Genomic DNA, 20,298 nt, shown 5'->3' with positions numbered 1-20,298 from the left:
TTGTACTCACATTGCAAACAGCAATGGCTAGAAACAGAGCAAAAGGCCTCTTGGTTTGTGTCATGTGGAGGGCTCAAAGCGCTTTGGAGGAGAGAGGAAACTCTTCAGGGGTCAAGGAAGTCAAATGAAAGCCAAGGAGATGCAGTCTGGTCCTTGGGTATGTTGGGGAAAAGAGGGGGCACAAGTGAGTGAGGAACTTGCATCTAACTCCCTTGCTGCCAGCAGGCTGATTTAACCCTTCTGTGCCTCCGTTTTCCCTACAGGACGGGGACAATTCACAGCACTCCTTGCCTTTGGCAGGGGCTTGTGGATAAGGAGGTACACACACCCTGGGAGAGTTAGCGCCGGAAGGGAGCGGCACTACAGCCTCAGGACAGTTTTTGCCATGACACTGGTTTTCCTTCCTGATGCAGGAGACAGGGACCCCATACGCAGGATGCCTGTTGAGAGAGGGACTCCAGCAAGGTGGTTTGTATTTGGGCTCCAGCAGGAACAGCCCCCAGAGCTGACAACTAATAAAAGAAAAAAATTAACTATCCCAGCTGAAACCAGGAGAAATGTTTTACGTTGGGATGAAGTCTAAAGACCATCTAGTTCCAACCCCATCCATGGGCAGGGCCCCCTCCCCCCAGCCCAGGCTGCTCCCAGCCCTGTCCAACCAGGACAGGGACAATTCACAGCACTCCTTGCCTTTGGCAGGGGCTTGCAGCAAATGTGTTACACACACCGTAGGATGGTTGCTCTGGAAGGGACAAGCACTACAGCAGCTCTTTGTCATGACACCGAATGGCCTTTTTAACCCAACAGAGCATTCTGGATCTTTCCCCTGCTCCCATCTTAGATTTTTGAACTGATGGCAACTAAATGTTGCTTTGAGCTTGTGACTCCCAAACTATGGAGGGGACGGGTGGAGACAACAGCCAGAGGCCAGCCCGGGGTGGGAGGAGAGGTAAGGGAACTCCCCAAGGTCCAGGCTAAGACCATGTGAGTTTGCGTCTTCCCAGTGATGGCACTGAGTGTACCTGCATAAGAGGCACGAGGATATGAATCCTATCGTACAATGGTTTCATAGAATACCTCGAGTTGGAAGGGGCCCATAAGGGTCATGGAGTCCAGGTCTGTGTGCCTGAGAAGACAGTCGGGGCTATTCTGGCTGTGGCTGGGGTCCACAGCAGTGCTTGTTCCAGCTCATTGCTCTCCCTGCCCATGCCAGCTGTTGCTGTGTCTTCCCTTCCAGCTCTGCAGCAGTGCCTCATGTCCTCCTCCAATCACTCCAGTCCCTCGTCCTTCATCCTGACAGGCATCCCTGGGCTGGAGGATGCTCAGTTCTGGATTGCCTTCCCATTCTGCACCATGTACCTCACGGCAGTGCTGGGGAACATCACGCTCCTCCTGGTGATCAGGATGGACCCAAGCCTGCACACACCCATGTTTTACTTCCTCTCCATGCTGGCTGCCCTTGACCTTGTGCTCACCACTTCCACCATGCCCAAGCTCCTGAGCATCTTCTGGTTCCACTCCCATGAGATCAGCTTTGAGGGCTGTGTGGCCCAGATGTTCTTCATCCACACCTTCTCCATAACGGAGTCAGGGGTGCTGCTCACCATGGCCTTTGACCGATACCTGGCCATCTGCAAGCCCCTGCACTACTCTGCCATCCTGACTGGTCCCACCATTACCAAGCTGGGGCTGGCTGCTGTAGTGCGTGGCGTCACCACCATCTTGCCCGTAACCTGCATGGTGACCAGCCTGTCCTACTGTGGCCCCCACATCATCCACCACTCCTACTGTGAGCACATGTCAGTGGTGAAGTTGGCCTGTGGGGACACGCGGCGCAATAGCATCTATGGGATTACACTTGCTGTTGCTGTGGCTAGCTCAGATTCCATCCTCATCACTGTCTCCTACGTGCTGATTCTGAGGGAAGTCATAGGCCTCTCCTCTAGAGAGGCTCGTCTGAAGTCCTTTGGCACCTGTGGCTCCCACATCGGCGTCATCCTGCTCTTCTACACACCCGCCCTTTTCTCCTTCTACACTCAGCGCTGGGGCCAGAGCATCCCCCCGCAGCTCCACATCCTGATGGCTGACCTCTATCTGCTGGTGCCTCCCATGCTCAACCCGCTCATCTACGGCATGAGGACCAAGCAGATCCGGGACCGTGTGTTCAGCCTGCGCTGGCAGAAATAGATCCAGCCCAGGTCCTGACCCCAGCCCGTCACTAATGCCAGGTGGCAAGGGCTACGGTTTGGAACAGGGAACAACGGCAGCATCTTTGGGGAGCAAAGAAAAAACTTAAAAAGCTGTCTGCTGGAGAAGCAGGACCATGCTGTCATCATCTTGCCCAAACCCTGAAAGCTGGAGGCAGCATGGAGAGTTTGACTGGTGAGACATTATAACTTTAGAAAGTGAATTCTACATTCCTGTTCAGAATGGGAAGGTAAACCGTGTCTAACTCTATCTGTGTCCTTGGTCCTCCTCAGATCTGCACCACCTCCTGCCTCCCCTCTTCATCTCAGCTCTCGATAAAAGCCTGTTACCGCTTTGGAAATGAAAGTCTGTTCATGGACTCATGCTCCCCACGTACCTTTTCCAGCCAGTCTGTAACTCGCCACCTCTCCACTTCCTAGTTTTTAGCAGCTGCCTGATCTTGGTGCCTGGCTATGAGGGGGGAGTGGGGGGTTGCATGTGCACACTGACACACGCACCCCTCCAGATGCTGGCCCAAGCAGATTTTGACTCTTGTCTTGAAAGCTTACTGAAGCATTTGCAGCAATCCCCAAAAGCCAGCTCACCTGAGAACAGGGTCTACAAGTCACACTGAAACCCCGCAGTGTCGCGTTGGGTTTTGTTCCCTTCTTATTAGAAACACCAAACCGGCATCAGCCGTGATGTGCATTCTACAAAACGTTTCCCAATATTTTGAGGAGTGTCCCTACCTCTCTGTGTTGCGTGTCTTCCCTAAGCGTATAGGCCCCTGCAATGGCATCCTGAGGTGAGGAGCAGAGTGTGGGTTAGAGTAGGGGGGCAGAGAACAGGCACTAAACTCCTCTTGTTCTCCTCAGAAAATCTGTGCGTCACTTTATCCACGGTGAAGCCTCATCTCCTAACAGCACAAAGTGACTGACCATCCCAGCTCTCCTTGTGCCTTCACCCCACAGAAATCCGGGCACAGAGGCCTGGTCCCTGAGCAAAGTCTGAGGTCCTACATGTATCCTGCACGGAGCCGGAGAGGAAAGGGGAGCGTTACAAAGACCTGTGTTGAACCCCAAAGACAAGCTGGTGGCTACAAGCTCAATTCTTTCAGTGCCTCCTGACACTGCTGCCTCTGGGTGCCTTCTGGTCTGCTTACAGTCATATCCCCCCACCGTCACCCTCCTCGGCAGCTGTACAATCTACATGATGCCCAACACCTAAAGTGCAGCGCTGATCCTCCCGCCTGACTCAGACACCAGACTCTGCGAGTACCTGAGGCTGGGGGTGGCCAAGATCTGGGGAGGGCACACAGCCGGGACAGAGGACCCAAACTGGCCAAAGGCATATTCCAACGCCATACGAGGTCTGCTCAGCAGTACAAGCTGGGAGGAAGGAGGAGGAGGTGGGGGCATTTCTTACTACACTGTTTGTCTTGCACAGGAACGGCTACGCGTCCTGAAGCCCTGCTTCCTGGGAAGTGGCTGGACATCGTCTGCTGATGGGAAGCAGAGAATCAGTCTTTGGTTTTCCTTTGCCGCCACGCACAGACTTTGCTTTGGCTTTATTAAACCACCTGTATCTTGACCCACGAGCTGTTTGTGCTTTTGTTCCATCTTATTTTCTCCCCCCACTGTGCCGCTGAGGAGGGGAGTGATAGAGCGGCTTGGTGGGCACCTGACATCCAGCCAAGGTGAACGCACCACAGTGGTGCTGATAACGCAGCGATGGTTTATTTACTGCTGAGCAGTGCCTGCACAGCCTCAAGGCCTTTTCTGCTCCTCCTGTTGCCGCAGCAGTGAGTCGCCTTGGGGTGCACAAGGAGGTGGGAGGGGACCCAGCGGGGACAGCTGACCCCAGCTGACCAAAGGGATGTTACAGACCATGCAACATCATGGTCAGCAATACCAGCGGTGAGGGCTGGGGATGGGGGAGGTTTGCCAGGGCTGCCGTTGCTCAGGGACTGGCTGGGCATCGTTCTGCTGGTGCTCGGCAACTGGTGCTTTCTGGTGTTGGAAGAAGGGTTCGCCGGAGTCAAGAAGATGCTCAATATGAGTTATGCATCTTGCTTAACTTTATTAGTTTCTAACACTGCTTATATAGAACCGATACACATGCATATGCGTAAAGCAGAAATATCATTGGTTAGTAGTCTCTAAATGTGCGCGGTTCTCACACCCCTAATTATCATGACTAAAATAAGCATTCTATCCCTGTAGCTAATTGTGTTGCTGTGCTTCAGCCTTGTAGTTTGTTACTCCCTATTTTCCCATACCGGTCCCTATCTTTCTTGGCCCTGCACCTGCTTTCCCAGCAGCTGTAGCTTGTTACAGCCACGGCCTGTTGGCACAACATAAGTTCTTGGTCTCAGGATTCAAGAATAGTCAAGGCTACTTTCTTGTTGACTTCAGCACAGCAACTTCAGTACAATTCTGATTACAGGCCTATTCTAATACCAGGCCTGGATTGTGCAGTTCTTCAGAGATTGTAAGGCCATGTTTCTGCAGCCATTCTTCTACGTTCTGGATCACTTGTCTTCCCGGCTTTTGTTTTCCTTTGCTGTTGGTGGTTCTGAGGTTTCTTTCATTTTTACTATGAAACTATCTTTACCTCAGCCCATGAGTATTTGCGCTTCTCCTCTTCTGATTTCTGCCCCATCCCACTGTGGGGAGCAGCGAGTGAGTGGCTGTGTGCTGCTCAGCTGCCTACCGGCTCTAGACCACGACAAGCATGGATGCCATCCTCCTGCAGGGCCTGCAGCAGGGACCTGTCTGCCATGTGCCGAGGTTTCTGGGATGTGTGATTAAAGGTTCACCACCATGAACCCAAAGCAGCAGAGGGACATGGCAGGCGGGGGGACCCCAATATCCCACTCCAAGCCAACAGAGCCCCCAGCCTGGCTGCTCCCCAGGCTGTCCCAGGAGGATGCTCAGCCCATGGCCACATGTGAGACCTCCAAGGTGGCCAATGGCAGAGGGTCTCCCTCCTTGCCAACTCACATGGCGTACTGCCTACAGGGTGTTGGGGACAATCGATATGGGATGCCAGGTAGAGGCATTTGGGGACTGTGTGGCACTTGCTATGGCATGTTTAGGGGAGGAACCAAAGGCTGGCAATGGGAGGGATGAGTGTGGACTGGGTGCAATCAAGTGTGGGAAAGCCAAGGGATAAGGGGATGAAAGCGTCCAGTGCCACGTAAACAGGCGGTTGGTCAATATGCTGTCTGTCTGTGCTTGGTGCCCCATCCCTGCTAGTGGTCAAAGCCAGGCTGGACGGGGTTGTGAGCAACACGTCCTGGTGGGAGGTTTCCCTGTCCCTGGCACGTAGGGCGGAATGAGATGTTTTCAACTGTGTCTTTCAACTCAAATGTTTCTGTCATTCTATGCATGTATGACATGTACTCTCATGTTCACTGAAATTGCCCCTCTGCTTGGGAGCCTCCAGTACCAGTTCACAATAATGCCTGCAGAAATATCCTTATCTCATTTTGATGGTAGACTTTGTGTTTCCTGATGATAAGCTGTAAAGCCTCAAAACGGCTCCTGTGTGTGCAGTTTCCAGATAAAACCTGACATTGCTGAGAGACCTGGATTGTCTGGGTCATTCCCAGGTAGGTCACAGCTTCCAGAAGAAGAGGGCTCTCACAAACAGGGAAGTCTCAGAATGGTTGGGTGCTGCAGCCCCCAGACAGAGCCTGTCAATCCTGGCTGAACATAGCTGGCTGGCTCAGTCAGGGTTCAAAAAAGTCCGGGATGCAGCTCGTCTAATATCAGCAAGAGCTCGCTTGGCTCAGGACACTCAGACCTATTCCATGCTGTCCTTCAGGCCTCCAAGACATGCTAGATTTATCTATTCAGGTACTTTTGCTCATTACAACAAGAAGACACAGGATTGGGAAGTATCCCCAAGGAGCCTCAGTGTTTATTTCCACCACCACAAGCTGTGGACACTTAGATCCAGTGAGAAACACCATTGTGCATCTCCCTGCTTCGGTTTCCCCACCCAGCTTGTGTGAACTGTTGAATGGACAGAATGCTTTGAAGAGCTTATCTTTGAATATGCTCAGTTTCCATCATCACCCAGAAACCCAGAAAAGCTTGTCCATTCTCAGTGAGGGTCAACCTTTTGTACAAGAGAAGCCCAGAGAGGAGAGCCTCTGTGGCTATAGCACCTGCAGTGTGTGACAGTGTCCTGTTGCCAGTCCTGAGGACTAAAGAAGACAACACAGAAGAAATTTCCCCATTTGGAAAAGAATCTGTATATTGACACAAATATACCTGGAGCCCTGAAATGCTGCTTTAAATTATCACAGGTATGTTCATGGCATCGGGAACATCCCAAAACTCAAAGGTTGTTGCTTACTTCTCTGAATCATCTGGAAAGCAGGAAGCGAAATAGGACCTGACCTTTGCTCATGCTCCCAGTCCCAAATAACTCTCATCAGAGTAGGGTGTCATGTGGTCATTAAAGTCAATGAGTCCTTCCTCTTTCTCTCATTGCTTCTATTCACCGTGTGCATTCAATGGGAATGAAATTGGTGCTGTCTTTGCATAGATGAACACAATTGGAAAACTACTAACTACTGTGTCAGGCATGAACCTTCCTGAAAAAAAGCATTTTGAGCACTGCCTGCCGGATCTGCTTGGTCCTCATGCTGTAAATGATGGGGTTCAGCATGGTGGGGAGGGTCAGGTAAAAATCAGCCAGCAGAACCTGTACATGCACAGATATGCTGCTGCCAAACTGCTGTGCATATATGGAGACTATCCCAGGGATGTAATACAGCAGCATCACAGAGATATGACACCCACAGGTGCGGAAGGCCTTCCAGCAGGATTTCTTCTGCAGGGCAGTTTTAAAGATCATCCCATAGGACACAGCAATGAAAGCCATGTCCATCCCTACTATAAGAGAGGACCCAACCACACTGTAAAGCCTGCTGGGCCTGGGGTCTGCACATGCCAGCTTTGCCATGGCCATGTGCTCACAGTACAAATGGGGAACCACATGGGAACGGCAATAGGGGAGATTTGTCACTAACCCTGTTAAGGGGACCATGAAAAGGAGAGCTCTCACTACAATGGCCAGGCCTATTTGGGCAATTGTTTGGTGATTCAAGATGGCTTGGTACCTGAGGGGGTGACAAATTGCAACATAACGGTCAACAGCCATGGCCAGCAGCACTCCCGACTCCTCTGATGTTGTGAAGTGAACAAGGAACATCTGAACAAAACAGGCCATGTAACCAATCTCAGTAGAGTTCTGCCAGAATACACTCAGCATCTTAGGGACAATGGATGTTACCATCATCACATCAACGACTGCCAACATGCCCAGGAAGCAGTGGATGGGGTCACGCAGGGAGCTGTCCAACCCAATGACGAGCAAAACTACACCATTTCCTACCAAGGTGATGATATAGGCTGAGCAGAAAAGGATGCCCAGACAGGTGGAGAAAGCTTCCAAGCTGGGAACACCCACGAGGATGAAAGAAGAGGAGCTGCTGTTGGGGTGGTTGAAGGGATCAGAAGCCATGCAGAAGAATCTTGCTTTTGTGCTTAAAAACAGGAGCCCTGTTTTAAACCCTGAGATGTCCAGAACCAAGGGGGATGAGCTGGGCACTCTTCATCAGCGCAAAAGCCAGATCCGGAATCCACATTGTTATTATGATGTGTGAGATAGGAGTGATCCAGCATAACATGGCCAGCCAGGGGGAATGGATCAGAAATGCTGAATAAATCGGGCAGTTACGGCTTGAAAGTTCCTATGAGATGAAGAAGTTCATGTTCCAAGTTGTGCCACCAGGGACAACCAAGGGACTTTTACAGTCTGTTGCTTGTGAAAAGCTGATTTCTTTGTTGGTCACTCACCACTGCTCAGATGACATCTTGAAATAAGCTGCAAGAGGAGAGAAAAAATGCCTGCATCCAGCTTCCCTCAGACAGAGCTTTTGCCTGAGCAGCCCTGGCTTCCCCACAATGGGCTCAGCATAGCAAATTTCTCCAAATTTGCAGGGCGAGAAGTGGTCTCAGAAAGTGCTCTGCAACATTAAGCATCATCATTAAGCATCATTAAGCCTTTTGCTGCTCTGTCTTCATTCTGTCATTCACCCATGAAAGAAGCCCACAAAACTAGATGGTAGTCAGAGGAAAATGTTAACTTCTGAGGTTTTATTCTGGTGGAAGAAGCTTGAAGGTAATACAGAAACTCCAGAGAACAATCCTGGAGAGACAAGAAGGGTCTGAGTATGGTGGGCAGGATCTACACATTCATGCCAGAACTTTGCTACTGCTCCTGCTGCTTCCTCACACACAGTGGCAAAGACCAGGAAGATGAGGATCACACCAGATCCCTGCCTGTTAAAATAAATTGCCTGGATCATCCATCAGCAGCTTTTTAGCAAGCAGCAAGCTGTGGGGTGGCTCATGGCTAACAATATCCATGATAGTGACAACGTGGAGTAAAATTCACCTGTGCACAGCCCTGCCACAGGATCATCATTTAGGGTAAAATTTAACATTAGTCACAACCAATGTGGCACTACTGAGAAGCAGAAGCTGGATAAGTTCAGAATAGAAATAAAGATATTCAGAGACAACTAAAGAAACACAGCATCTGAAGTTTTAAAATAGAGAGCAGACTTCTGTAGGCTTTGAAGTCTCCATTTGAACTATAACTTAACCCCAGCTTTGGGGTTGCTATAGGAGCTGCTGGCTTACCTTCTGGCCTAAATGTCTATGAATCAAGACATTTTAGAGGTTGAAACAGGATCAAAATTTCTTTTTAATTACTGCACATAATTGCACTGCATTGACCCTCTGCATCCTGGTAACCAGGAGCTGCAGGAGTCAGGTGTGAATCCAGATTTGAGCAGTGAGGTTAACCTGTGGCTGCTTTTACCAACGCACACTCTCAAGCAGACCCACATACTGCCAGGGACACGGATCAGCCTTTCAGACCAGCCCCTGCTGCAAAACAGAGCTGTGCACCTAGGGATGGTGCAAGCCCTAGTCTAATACACCAGATCTCAGGGTCTGTCTACATGAGGGTCCCTCTGCAAAGATTCAGGACATGGCTCAGCTGCCTAAACACAGGTGCCTAGAGCCATCTGAGATCCATCATGTATCCCATTTGCCCTCTACTCCTTTTGCATCCAACAGGTTACAGGTCCTTGCAAACCCTTGGTAATGGTCCACCTCTCCCACATGGATGCCTTGGGTACCTGGAGGCATCTCAAGTGGCTGTAGACATCCAAGTAAGTGGCAGTGGAATGACACTCTGAGGGTCTAAGAACCTGTTGTAGTCAGAGAAGGGCTCGAGCATGGAGCCTACAAAGTAACTGACTCCTTAAATGTAGGTGTCTGCCCTAGGGTGAGCTGAGTTGCTCTCAAGGAACCATAGGGGCTGGATCTCCACTGGCTGTACGCAGTGCTCACACTCCAAGAAATCATGTACACAAGCATATGTGGACACCTACCTCCAGGCACTTACGTATGTCTGAATCCAGAGCCATGTCCCCACATGCCTACATCCAAGGCAAGAAGGTATTTTCTTCCAGAAGGTCTCTTCTGCACCCAGTGCCTGGTGCAATATTATTATCAGTATTGCAGAAGTATTGAAGAACCCTTATCAGTGGGACTTCTTAGCCTGGGAGATGGAAAAATATAACACAAAAGAGCTTTGCAGCTTAAGTAAAGGCTTCTGATCTTTCTGATCTCTGCTAAGAAGAATAAGCACAGGTATCTGTTGCGCCTGTGGGACTGTCACCTGGAAGGCTGCAGTAGCACGTCTCTGCCTATCTTTAAGTGCAGCAACATGGGAGTATTAATCCATCCTCTGGAAATCCCCCAAGGGACAGCAGATGGAGAACACAGATTAGGTTGTCTGTCTTTTGAGCAGATAGAAATTTTCAAGACTGTTTCAGCTTCTTTCTTTAGCTCTCTCTTGCAGTGTCATACCATTGGGGTCTCAGGGTTGTGGTGGTCTCCAGAGCCTGCTGGGTGCCCATGAGACCAATGTACAAAATGTAAACTCTGAAGTCCATCTGAAGAGAAGCAAAATCACTTTGGTTTTGCCAGAGAGAGCAAGGTAGTTTGGAGACTCTGGGTTTCCACTCTTCTCTCCGCTCAGAACCACTACAGCAAACTTTTATGTCTGTTGAGTCCCTGAAGAGTTTGTGCAAGAATTGTTGCAGGGAGGTAGGATCTCACAGAAGGTGCTGAGCCTTGGCTGCATCATGCAGTACATGGGCAAGGAATGATGCCTACATATCATGCATAAGGAAACCATACATTATGGTAAACCTCCAGTAGGTGTAAGGCCTTCCTTTAAGGATCATTGCCAGGATGCCAGCTCATTAGGGAATAAATCCCTAATCTTCCCTAATTTTCAGTTTATTTAAAAAAAAAAAAAAAAGATTTTTGGGGAAGCGCAGATGTAAGCAGAAGCTCAGTACAAGAGGAACACCATTCTGCAGTGGAGCTCGTCCTTCACTTTCCTGTGAGCCATATAAAGTTATTCTGACTGATACATGGTAAGCAGGGATACATTTGTTTTATGGCAGTGACAAGGCTGTGTCAGGGCCAAGCATGGCACCGAGGGGAGAGGCAGAATTGCCTTGGAGGGCTTCCATCCCTGCTCTGTCCCACTGAGATACTCTTCTGCCATGTCCTGTCTTTTCTGTCTCCACTCTCAATGCTTTCTGCTTGGTCTCACCCCCCTCCCCCCCCCCCTCCCCCCCCCCCCCCCCCCAATAAAATAAATCTCAGTTGGACAGAACAGCACAGAATTTGTTCAACTCAGGGGCTCAGCAATGAGGGATGTGTGAGATGGGGGAGGAAATGAAGACATGGTCATTTGTGACATGTGGGTAATGTCATTCCCAGAGATTTGGTCAGAAAGGGGTGGTTTTCCTAAAGCAAGGATTTTGTTCTTCATTCCCTGCACTAAGAGCACTTTCTTCTCAGCCTCTGTGTTCTGTGTTTGACTCTGCAAACAGCATGTCCCCAGAAGAATGTGTGTGTGCACTCAGGGTGTGAGATGGAGATGCATCCTCCAATGCATCTACATTTCCTTGAGTGGTCCCTATGTAAACTTTCTTGTCCCATAAACTTGACTCCAACCAACCAGCTTCCTGGAGAGCCTGGGAGGGTGTCTGAGACTGCCTGGCCCCATGCATGTTCTAGAAGGCACAGACCTGATGTCAGATGGGTGCATCAATTCTGACACTTGGGACGCTTCAGTCTGTCAGAACTTCTACCTCAAAGTAGCCTGTAAGAGTTACAGCTGAGCAAGTTTCTGCTCAGTACAAGATGTTTATACCATCCATCACTCAGCTCCATGTGGACTCAATGTTACCTCTTCTGCATGGTCTTAGGCACATTTTTTTCTTGGCCTCTCCTCCTTCCAGGGACCCATGTCTTCTCCACACCTGAACAAACACAGCCAGCCAGAAATGTCCCTGAGCCTCCATCTTGCAGGGATCTCTGCATGTTGGATAGCAACAATGCCTTGCAATTTCTCCTTTCCAGACACGTACACTGGCACTGTGTCCCATTGAGCACAGGGAGTGTCTTCAGGAGTCAGGTCATGTGCTTGATATGTCTTAATAGTAGATCAGGAAGTCTCAGTACACCCGAAGCAAGACTGTACTCCCAAGAGAGGTCCCTCCATGCCTCTCACACACTTTGGGGCCTGTCACATCATAAATGTCACTGTATTTATTGGTCTTGCACCCAGGAGATTCCTGGCTGCTGATCTGGACAACAGAGTACAAACACTGACCCTGCTCCAGGGAGTTGGTAGGTAGAGACTAGTCATGCAGGTCAACAGAGACTGAAAACACTCACAAAATTGCAAACATCCTCAATGGCCTGATCCTGTTCTCCTCTCTGGCTGATTAGGGTGAACGTTTTTAGAGGAAATTATATATAGATGTATATAATATGGATCCCTCTAGTAGCTGTGCTTAGACATTCAGTCTATCCAGTAGCTGGCCCTGCATCCCTGGTCTCCCCAGTTGCCTCATGCATATCCACACACATGTGTGAACCGCTGTCTTAGCTGACTGAACACTGTGGCATCACCAGTGGCTCACTCCATGCTCTCTGCACTAGCATTAGCTTGGACTGTCCTGGTTTCATCAGTAGAAACTCGCACATTCTGGCCTCTACAGTATGCAGCCAAGGCTTACAGCCTCACTTATACCTGGCTTTCAAATCTCAGCCTAATCACTGGTTGGATCTTCTTAATGTTTGCTGGTGCTTGCACACTGACATACATACCCACCCCACACGTATACAACTCAGTCTCTCCAAGCGCTGGCACCCAATACTCATGGGCCACTACGGTCCATGCTCACCACACCAGGAGCTGGTGCTCAGCCCTTGGTACTCACACATGCACACAGATTAGAGGGCCTCTCACCCAAGTACGTTGTTAAAAATGAGTTTAACGAGCAAAGAGGGCAGACTGTGCTGATCAGGCACCAAGCACAGACAGACAGCGTGTTGACCAACCGCCTGTTTACGTGGCACTGGACGCTTTCATCCCCTTATCCCTTGGCTTTCCCACACTTGATTGCACCCACTCTACACTCGTCCCTCCCCTTGCCAGCCTTTGGTTCCTCCCCTAAACATGCCATAGCAAGTGCCACACAGTCCCCAAATGCCTCTACCTGGCATCCCATATCGATTGTCCCCAACACCCTGTAGGCAGTACGCCATGTGAGTTGGCAAGGAGGGAGACCCTCTGCCATTGGCCAACTTGGAGGTCTCACATGTGGCCATGGGCTGAGCATCCTCATTTGATATCCTGTAGCTCCTATATGAAAACAAGCAGAGAAGAGTCAGCCTTTGTCTTTCCTCCATGTGCCACCAGGAGATGTGAAAATAAGTACACCTCAGATGATGGAAGTTTTATTGCAGACCTGCAGGAGGATTTTTAACCCCTCCATCAGGACCGAGTATTTGATTTGCCATCTTCATCTCCCATTTGTCTTGCTCTGTATCTACAAAGATGGAGCTGAAGAGGACCTTCTGCATCACAGAGCCAAGCACCTGTTGCTTTGCATGTGACAGCTGGCCTTACCCAGGGAAACTGGTAGTCACCACCTAAGGGTACTTTGCTTCCATGCATCTGCTGGCAGATAGCTCCAACACCCCACCCTGCTCCAACAGCTGGGAGATTACCTCTACTTTCCTCCCTCAGTGTGTTCCCCTCCACTTGCTATCACTACTGAAGTTAAATCTGATTATGCTTTTCCCTCCCTGGCATTTGCACCCCAACATGTCTATGAAGACACACAACCCAGCCTGATCTTTGCTAAGCAAAAGAGTCTCTGCTCTTTCGCCCCCCTGCCTGGTTAGAGTCATGCAGACGAGGTCTCACAAAGGGGTCTTGGATGATGCACAATGCTTTGCCCAAGACCAGTCTCCAAAGAGCTCCACTTTACATATGGTTTCAGTAGTCCCAAGCTTTTGAGGTCCAGGGGCCCACATCACTTTCACCTCTCCCACTTGGCATGGAGAGGCACTGGGGTTTCTGTTTCCCAGGGGTGCACCTTTCAGCCAAATTAATTGCTGTTTCCCGGCAGGACCTTGCAGACAGAGTGTGACCTTGTCCAGAAAGCATCACGTTATCAAGGGCAGATCTTCCCAGGCAAATGTGATTGCTTCCTTTCTGGTCATTTATAAAACACATTAGCAAATTAAAGTGAAGTTTCTCAGCAAATCATACCCTCAGAACTGCTTGTTGGGTGGACACCAGTGGGTAGGATGAAGGTGAAGGGCAGGGGCAAAGGGCAGAGCTGGAGGTCTGCAGGTGGAGGTGTCCAGTGGTGGGCACTTCAGGGAAAATCATGGCAAAGTAGAGGGAGTTCAGAAATAAGGATGAAGTTAAGATGGAGAGCTGAGGGGACTGGCTCGCCTGGGGAATGGTCTTGAGAAAAGCCTGGAAACGTGTGCAAGGCTACAGTGGCCCCGAAAGCAAGGATCTGTCCTGCATGTCCTCTGAAAGGACAAGTCAGGGCTTTAAATGCCAGGACGAGTTTAGGCTTAACGAAATTTTTTTCTGATGATAAAGCTAGCAATGCCCTGATGAGGAATAGAACTGCAGTGCCCAAGGGGACTGATGCTCTGATTTTGCAGAAAACCAGGTTAGACAAGAAATCTCTTAGGAATGGCCCTGGTACAGCCACCTTGTACTGGCAAGGGTGCCACATCAGGTCAGGTTTTGTGCACTTCTCTACACGACTTCTGACCCTGGCCCAGGGAGTGACTGCAGAAACACCTTCACAAACCAAACACGCACGCTCCTTCCCCACTTCCTCCACACAGAGTCCCGCATCGGAGACTAAGCAAACAGAATGGAGGAGAAGAAAAGCTTTTTGCCTGTGGATAAAGTTTACCCTGAAATTTATGCAGTTGCAAAGTCCCTGAGATGACAATGTGCAAGGTGGTCTGAGATTTTTCTGTTGCAAGAAGGCGAGGTTGCCCAAGATTTTCTCCAAAAGCCAGGATGCAATTTTTTTTTTTTAGAGAATGTGGTCAAGAAGTATGGGAATGGAGAGGCTCATGGGGCCTTTTCCAGACTCTATTTACCTATCTATTGATCTATTTTTATATATATGTAATAGCTATATTCTTAAAGTTTATAAAGAGAAGTCTGCAGCAGCAGATCCTCTTGTACTACTTGTCCAGAAAGTGATGGGTGACCTGCCTGGTTTGCTGCTGCAGATTTGTCCAAATAAATGAGCAGATGCACCCACCTCACCCAGCCCCTGCAGGAGCAGTGATGGCCACTCCAGCTTGCAACACGTATGTTGCCTGCTCATGCAGCAGATCAGTTCTGGCCTACTGCAGACTAAATTTGCCTAGGGTCTCCTGCAGCTGCAAAGACAGGAATTGCCTTGGAAACCCCCTGACCAAAGAGAGCTGGCACTGCAGGGCGAGAGGTCTATTGGGAGCCATGGTGTGCTTCCCTGGAGGGGATGAGAAGAGCTCTACCAAACCTGGCTGGGTGCCCCAGGGCAGGGGAGGTAGGCTGATACTGGGAGCAGTGCATCCGACCTGGCAGCACCAGGCACTGGCCACGGAGGCCACCCTGTAAGTGGACAATAAATCCACCGCCTGGGAGACTCCAAGCAGCACACCTAGCACTGGCACTTCCCAGCCCCAACCTGGACAAAGACTACAAGGCTCAGGTTGGAAGAATCTGGTGTCTGAGTCAGGCGGGAGGATCAGCGCTGCACTTTAGGTGTTGGGCATCATGTAGATTGTACAGCTGCCGAGGAGGGTGACGGTGGGGGGATACGACTGTAAGCAGACCAGAAGGCACCCAGAGGCAGCAGTGTCAGGAGGCACTGAAAGAATTGAGCTTGTAGCCACCAGCTTGTCTTTGGGGTTCAACACAGGTCTTTGTAACGCTCCCCTTTCCTCTCCGGCTCCGTGCAGGATACATGTAGGACCTCAGACTTTGCTCAGGGACCAGGCCTCTGTGCCCGGATTTCTGTGGGGTGAAGGCACAAGGAGAGCTGGGATGGTCAGTCACTTTGTGCTGTTAGGAGATGAGGCTTCACCATGGATAAAGTGACGCACAGATTTTCTGAGGAGAACAAGAGGAGTTTAGTGCCTGTTCTCTGCCCCCCTACTCTAACCCACACTCTGCTCCTCACCTCAGGATGCCATTGCAGGGGCCTATACGCTTAGGGAAGACACGCAACACAGAGAGGTAGGGACACTCCTCAAAATATTGGGAAACGTTTTGTAGAATGCACATCACGGCTGATGCCGGTTTGGTGTTTCTAATAAGAAGGGAACAAAACCCAACGCGACACTGCGGGGTTTCAGTGTGACTTGTAGACCCTGTTCTCAGGTGAGCTGGCTTTTGGGGATTGCTGCAAATGCTTCAGTAAGCTTTCAAGACAAGAGTCAAAATCTGCTTGGGCCAGCATCTGGAGGGGTGCGTGTGTCTAAGTGTGCATATGCAACCCCCCACCCCCCCCTCATAGCCAGGCACCAAGATCAGGCAGCTGCTAAAAACTAGGAAGTGGAGAGGTGGCGAGTTACAGACTGGCTGGAAAAGGTACGTGGGGAGCATGAGTCCATGAACAGACTTTCATTTCCAAAGCGGTAACAGGCTTTTATCGAGAGCTGAGATGAAGAGGGGAGGCAGGAGGTGGTGCAGATCTGAGGAGGACCAAGGACACAGATAGAGTTAGACACGGTTTACCTTCCCATTCTGAACAGGAATGTAGAATTCACTTTCTAAAGTTATAATGTCTCACCAGTCAAACTCTCCATGCTGCCTCCAGCTTTCAGGGTTTGGGCAAGATGATGACAGCATGGTCCTGCTTCTCCAGCAGACAGCTTTTTAAGTTTTTTCTTTGCTCCCCAAAGATGCTGCCGTTGTTCCCTGTTCCAAACCGTAGCCCTTGCCACCTGGCATTAGTGACGGGCTGGGGTCAGGACCTGGGCTGGATCTATTTCTGCCAGCGCAGGCTGAACACACGGTCCCGGATCTGCTTGGTCCTCATGCCGTAGATGAGCGGGTTGAGCATGGGAGGCACCAGCAGGTAGAGGTCAGCCATCAGGATGTGGAGCTGCGGGGGGATGCTCTGGCCCCAGCGCTGAGTGTAGAAGGAGAAAAGGGCGGGTGTGTAGAAGAGCAGGATGACGCCGATGTGGGAGCCACAGGTGCCAAAGGACTTCAGACGAGCCTCTCTAGAGGAGAGGCCTATGACTTCCCTCAGAATCAGCATGTAGGAGACAGCGATGAAGCTGGAGTCTGAGCCCACCACAACGGTGGCTACCGTGATCCCATAGATGCTGTTGCGCCGCGTGTCCCCACAGGCCAACTTCACCACTGACATGTGCTCACAGTAGGAGTGGTGGATGACGTGGGGGCCACAGTAGGACAGGCTGGTCACCATGCAGGTTACGGGCAAGATGGTGGTGACGCCACGCACTACAGCAGCCAGCCCCAGCTTGGTAATGGTGGGACCAGTCAGGATGGCAGAGTAGTGCAGGGGCTTGCAGATGGCCAGGTATCGGTCAAAGGCCATGGTGAGCAGCACCCCTGACTCCGTTATGGAGAAGGTGTGGATGAAGAACATCTGGGCCACACAGCCCTCAAAGCTGATCTCATGGGAGTGGAACCAGAAGATGCTCAGGAGCTTGGGCATGGTGGAAGTGGTGAGCACAAGGTCAAGGGCAGCCAGCATGGAGAGGAAGTAAAACATGGGTGTGTGCAGGCTTGGGTCCATCCTGATCACCAGGAGGAGCGTGATGTTCCCCAGCACTGCCGTGAGGTACATGGTGCAGAATGGGAAGGCAATCCAGAACTGAGCATCCTCCAGCCCAGGGATGCCTGTCAGGATGAAGGACGAGGGACTGGAGTGATTGGAGGAGGACATGAGGCACTGCTGCAGAGCTGGAAGGGAAGACACAGCAACAGCTGGCATGGGCAGGGAGAGCAATGAGCTGGAACAAGCACTGCTGTGGACCCCAGCCACAGCCAGAATAGCCCCGACTGTCTTCTCAGGCACACAGACCTGGACTCCATGACCCTTATGGGCCCCTTCCAACTCGAGGTATTCTATGAAACCATTGTACGATAGGATTCATATCCTCGTGCCTCTTATGCAGGTACACTCAGTGCCATCACTGGGAAGACGCAAACTCACATGGTCTTAGCCTGGACCTTGGGGAGTTCCCTTACCTCTCCTCCCACCCCGGGCTGGCCGCTGGCTGTTGTCTCCACCCGTCCCCTCCATAGTTTGGGAGTCACAAGCTCAAAGCAACATTTAGTTGCCATCAGTTCAAAAATCTAAGATGGGAGCAGGGGAAAGATCCAGAATGCTCTGTTGGGTTGAAAAGGCCATTCGGTGTCATGACAAAGAGCTGCTGTAGTGCTTGTCCCTTCCAGAGCAACCATCCTACAGTGTGTGTAACACATTTGCTGCAAGCCCCTGCCAAAGGCAAGGAGTGCTGTGAATTGTCCCTGTCCTGGTTGGACAGGGCTGGGAGCAGCCTGGGCTGGGGGGAGGGGGCCCTGCCCATGGATGGGGTTGGAACTAGATGGTCTTTAGACTTCATCCCAACGTAAAACATTTCTCCTGGTTTCAGCTGGGATAGTTAATTTTTTTCTTTTATTAGTTGTCAGCTCTGGGGGCTGTTCCTGCTGGAGCCCAAATACAAACCACCTTGCTGGAGTCCCTCTCTCAACAGGCATCCTGCGTATGGGGTCCCTGTCTCCTGCATCAGGAAGGAAAACCAGTGTCATGGCAAAAACTGTCCTGAGGCTGTAGTGCCGCTCCCTTCCGGCGCTAACTCTCCCAGGGTGTGTGTACCTCCTTATCCACAAGCCCCTGCCAAAGGCAAGGAGTGCTGTGAATTGTCCCCGTCCTGTAGGGAAAACGGAGGCACAGAAGGGTTAAATCAGCCTGCTGGCAGCAAGGGAGTTAGATGCAAGTTCCTCACTCACTTGTGCCCCCTCTTTTCCCCAACATACCCAAGGACCAGACTGCATCTCCTTGGCTTTCATTTGACTTCCTTGACCCCTGAAGAGTTTCCTCTCTCCTCCAAAGCGCTTTGAGCCCTCCACATGACACAAACCAAGAGGCCTTTTGCTCTGTTTCTAGCCATTGCTGTTTGCAATGTGAGTACAAACAGTGCAACGGCAATATTGGGAAATGCTGCCAAGACAAAGTTAATTGTAATTGGGCTCATGCAAAGGAGCTGTCCCTGCTGCGCTTCAGTTTCACCCACGTTACACCTGACCTCCTCTACATTCTGTGCGTCCTCCTCTTGACGTGCCCTGCAGCCACGGTGCCAGTAAGCTAGCAGCCAGAGGTGCCTCCAGACCCCCAACACACACACGTGCAGACACACACACACTCTCATACACACACACACTGAGAGACGGTGCCAGGTGTCCAGTGCCAGGTGCCAGCCGGGTACAGAGCATCACACCTGGAGCAGCTTCTCCTTTATCTCCTCCGCTCCAAGCCAGCCTTGCATGGACCTCTCCTACCACCAGCTCCCAAGAACGGCTGCAGGTGCAGCCTGCATACGAGTGCCGTGTTAGGAAGATACTGCTGCCGATTTGGCTGCTTTGCAGTTGTACACGCAACAGCAGGGATGGGAGCAGCACTTGCAGACTTGTTGCTGCTCAGGGGCAGCGGCGCTTTCAGGCCAGTTGACACACTTCTGAGCTTTTCCTTTGTGCTTTTGCTGTGGCTTGAAAAGCTGACAGGGTTTTCTGTTGTGCAATTCAGTAGTTCAGTCACTTGTAAAGTGACCAGTTTGCTCACTGCAGTAGTCAAAATCCAGAAGGTTTTCTAGAAATGGGGGACGCTGGGCACCTTGACCTAGCTTGCTGTACCCCGTTAGATGAGTTGCTGACTGTATTTCTTTCCTGAACGGTGGGACAGCTTAAAATGCCCTCAGAGAACAAGATGCTTGGTATTGAACAAAGTGCAAAAGGAGTGGAAATCTCCAGTTGCTAGCATACTGGCAAAGCTCCCCTGCCTTTGAAAGGACTGAGTAGATCCTGGGACTTGAAGCTGAGATTGTAACTCTTTCCTCACCCGCGCGGGTGAGCTCTGCCTCTCTGCTGCTAAGCAATAACCATTAAAGGTACCGGATTTGAAACGCTTAACCTTTGAGACGTTGTCAGTCTACCAGCCAGGCAGTCTGAGCCGGCAAAAAACATACAGCCGTCTGCTCTGGCCACCACATGCTGCCCTGGCTGTGCCAGTCAGCACTCCTGACCAGCGTACAGCCTGCACAAAAGAAAGTTAGCTGGAACGTGGGGTTTGAAGAGAGCTAGAGTAATCACCCAGCCCATACCCCCTCCCCAGTAGAAGATCAAAAGGAACCTCTGGTAGATACATGCACGACCTCATCTCCCATTGCAAAAGCTCCGTACTTTCCCCACATCGCCTGTTCCCGAGCATTCTCCTAGCGCCAAGCCTGTATCTCACCGGGGCTCCTGACTTTTGCCCTTTCCAGAAGGGAGAAGAACAAAGCTTTACCTTCCTTGTGGCGTCTGGCATCCTCTTGAGGCTTGCGCAAGCAAGAAGGCCAGGCCTAGGGCCATGGCCAGGCA

At 50.8% G+C, this 20,298-nt stretch overlaps 3 protein-coding genes across 3 annotated transcripts; 1 reads left to right on the top strand and 2 right to left on the bottom strand.

Annotated features, from left to right (window-relative positions):
* Window positions 1–735: 735 nt before the first annotated feature.
* Window positions 736–2,647, top strand: LOC129735469 (olfactory receptor 52K2-like). The gene has a single exon (XM_055703370.1). The coding sequence runs from the start codon at window positions 1,207–1,209 to the stop codon at window positions 2,185–2,187; it is 981 nt and encodes a 326-aa protein (XP_055559345.1). The 5' UTR covers window positions 736–1,206; the 3' UTR covers window positions 2,188–2,647.
* Window positions 2,648–6,777: 4,130 nt separating this feature from the next.
* On the bottom strand, window positions 6,778–7,725 carry LOC102047270 (olfactory receptor 52I2-like). Its single transcript, XM_005433900.1, has one exon. The coding sequence runs from the start codon at window positions 7,723–7,725 to the stop codon at window positions 6,778–6,780; it is 948 nt and encodes a 315-aa protein (XP_005433957.1).
* A 7,709-nt stretch (window positions 7,726–15,434) lies between these two features.
* LOC102047446 (olfactory receptor 52K2-like) lies at window positions 15,435–17,876 on the bottom strand. Its single transcript, XM_005433901.2, has one exon. The coding sequence runs from the start codon at window positions 17,648–17,650 to the stop codon at window positions 16,670–16,672; it is 981 nt and encodes a 326-aa protein (XP_005433958.2). The 5' UTR covers window positions 17,651–17,876; the 3' UTR covers window positions 15,435–16,669.
* Between the last annotated feature and the right edge of the window lie 2,422 nt (window positions 17,877–20,298).

This window comes from Falco cherrug, chromosome 2 (genome assembly GCF_023634085.1).
Source record: "Falco cherrug isolate bFalChe1 chromosome 2, bFalChe1.pri, whole genome shotgun sequence".
Classification (NCBI taxonomy): Eukaryota; Metazoa; Chordata; class Aves; order Falconiformes; family Falconidae; genus Falco; species Falco cherrug.
Note: the sequence above shows the minus strand (reverse complement) of the source record. Positions and strands in the feature narration are given on the sequence as shown.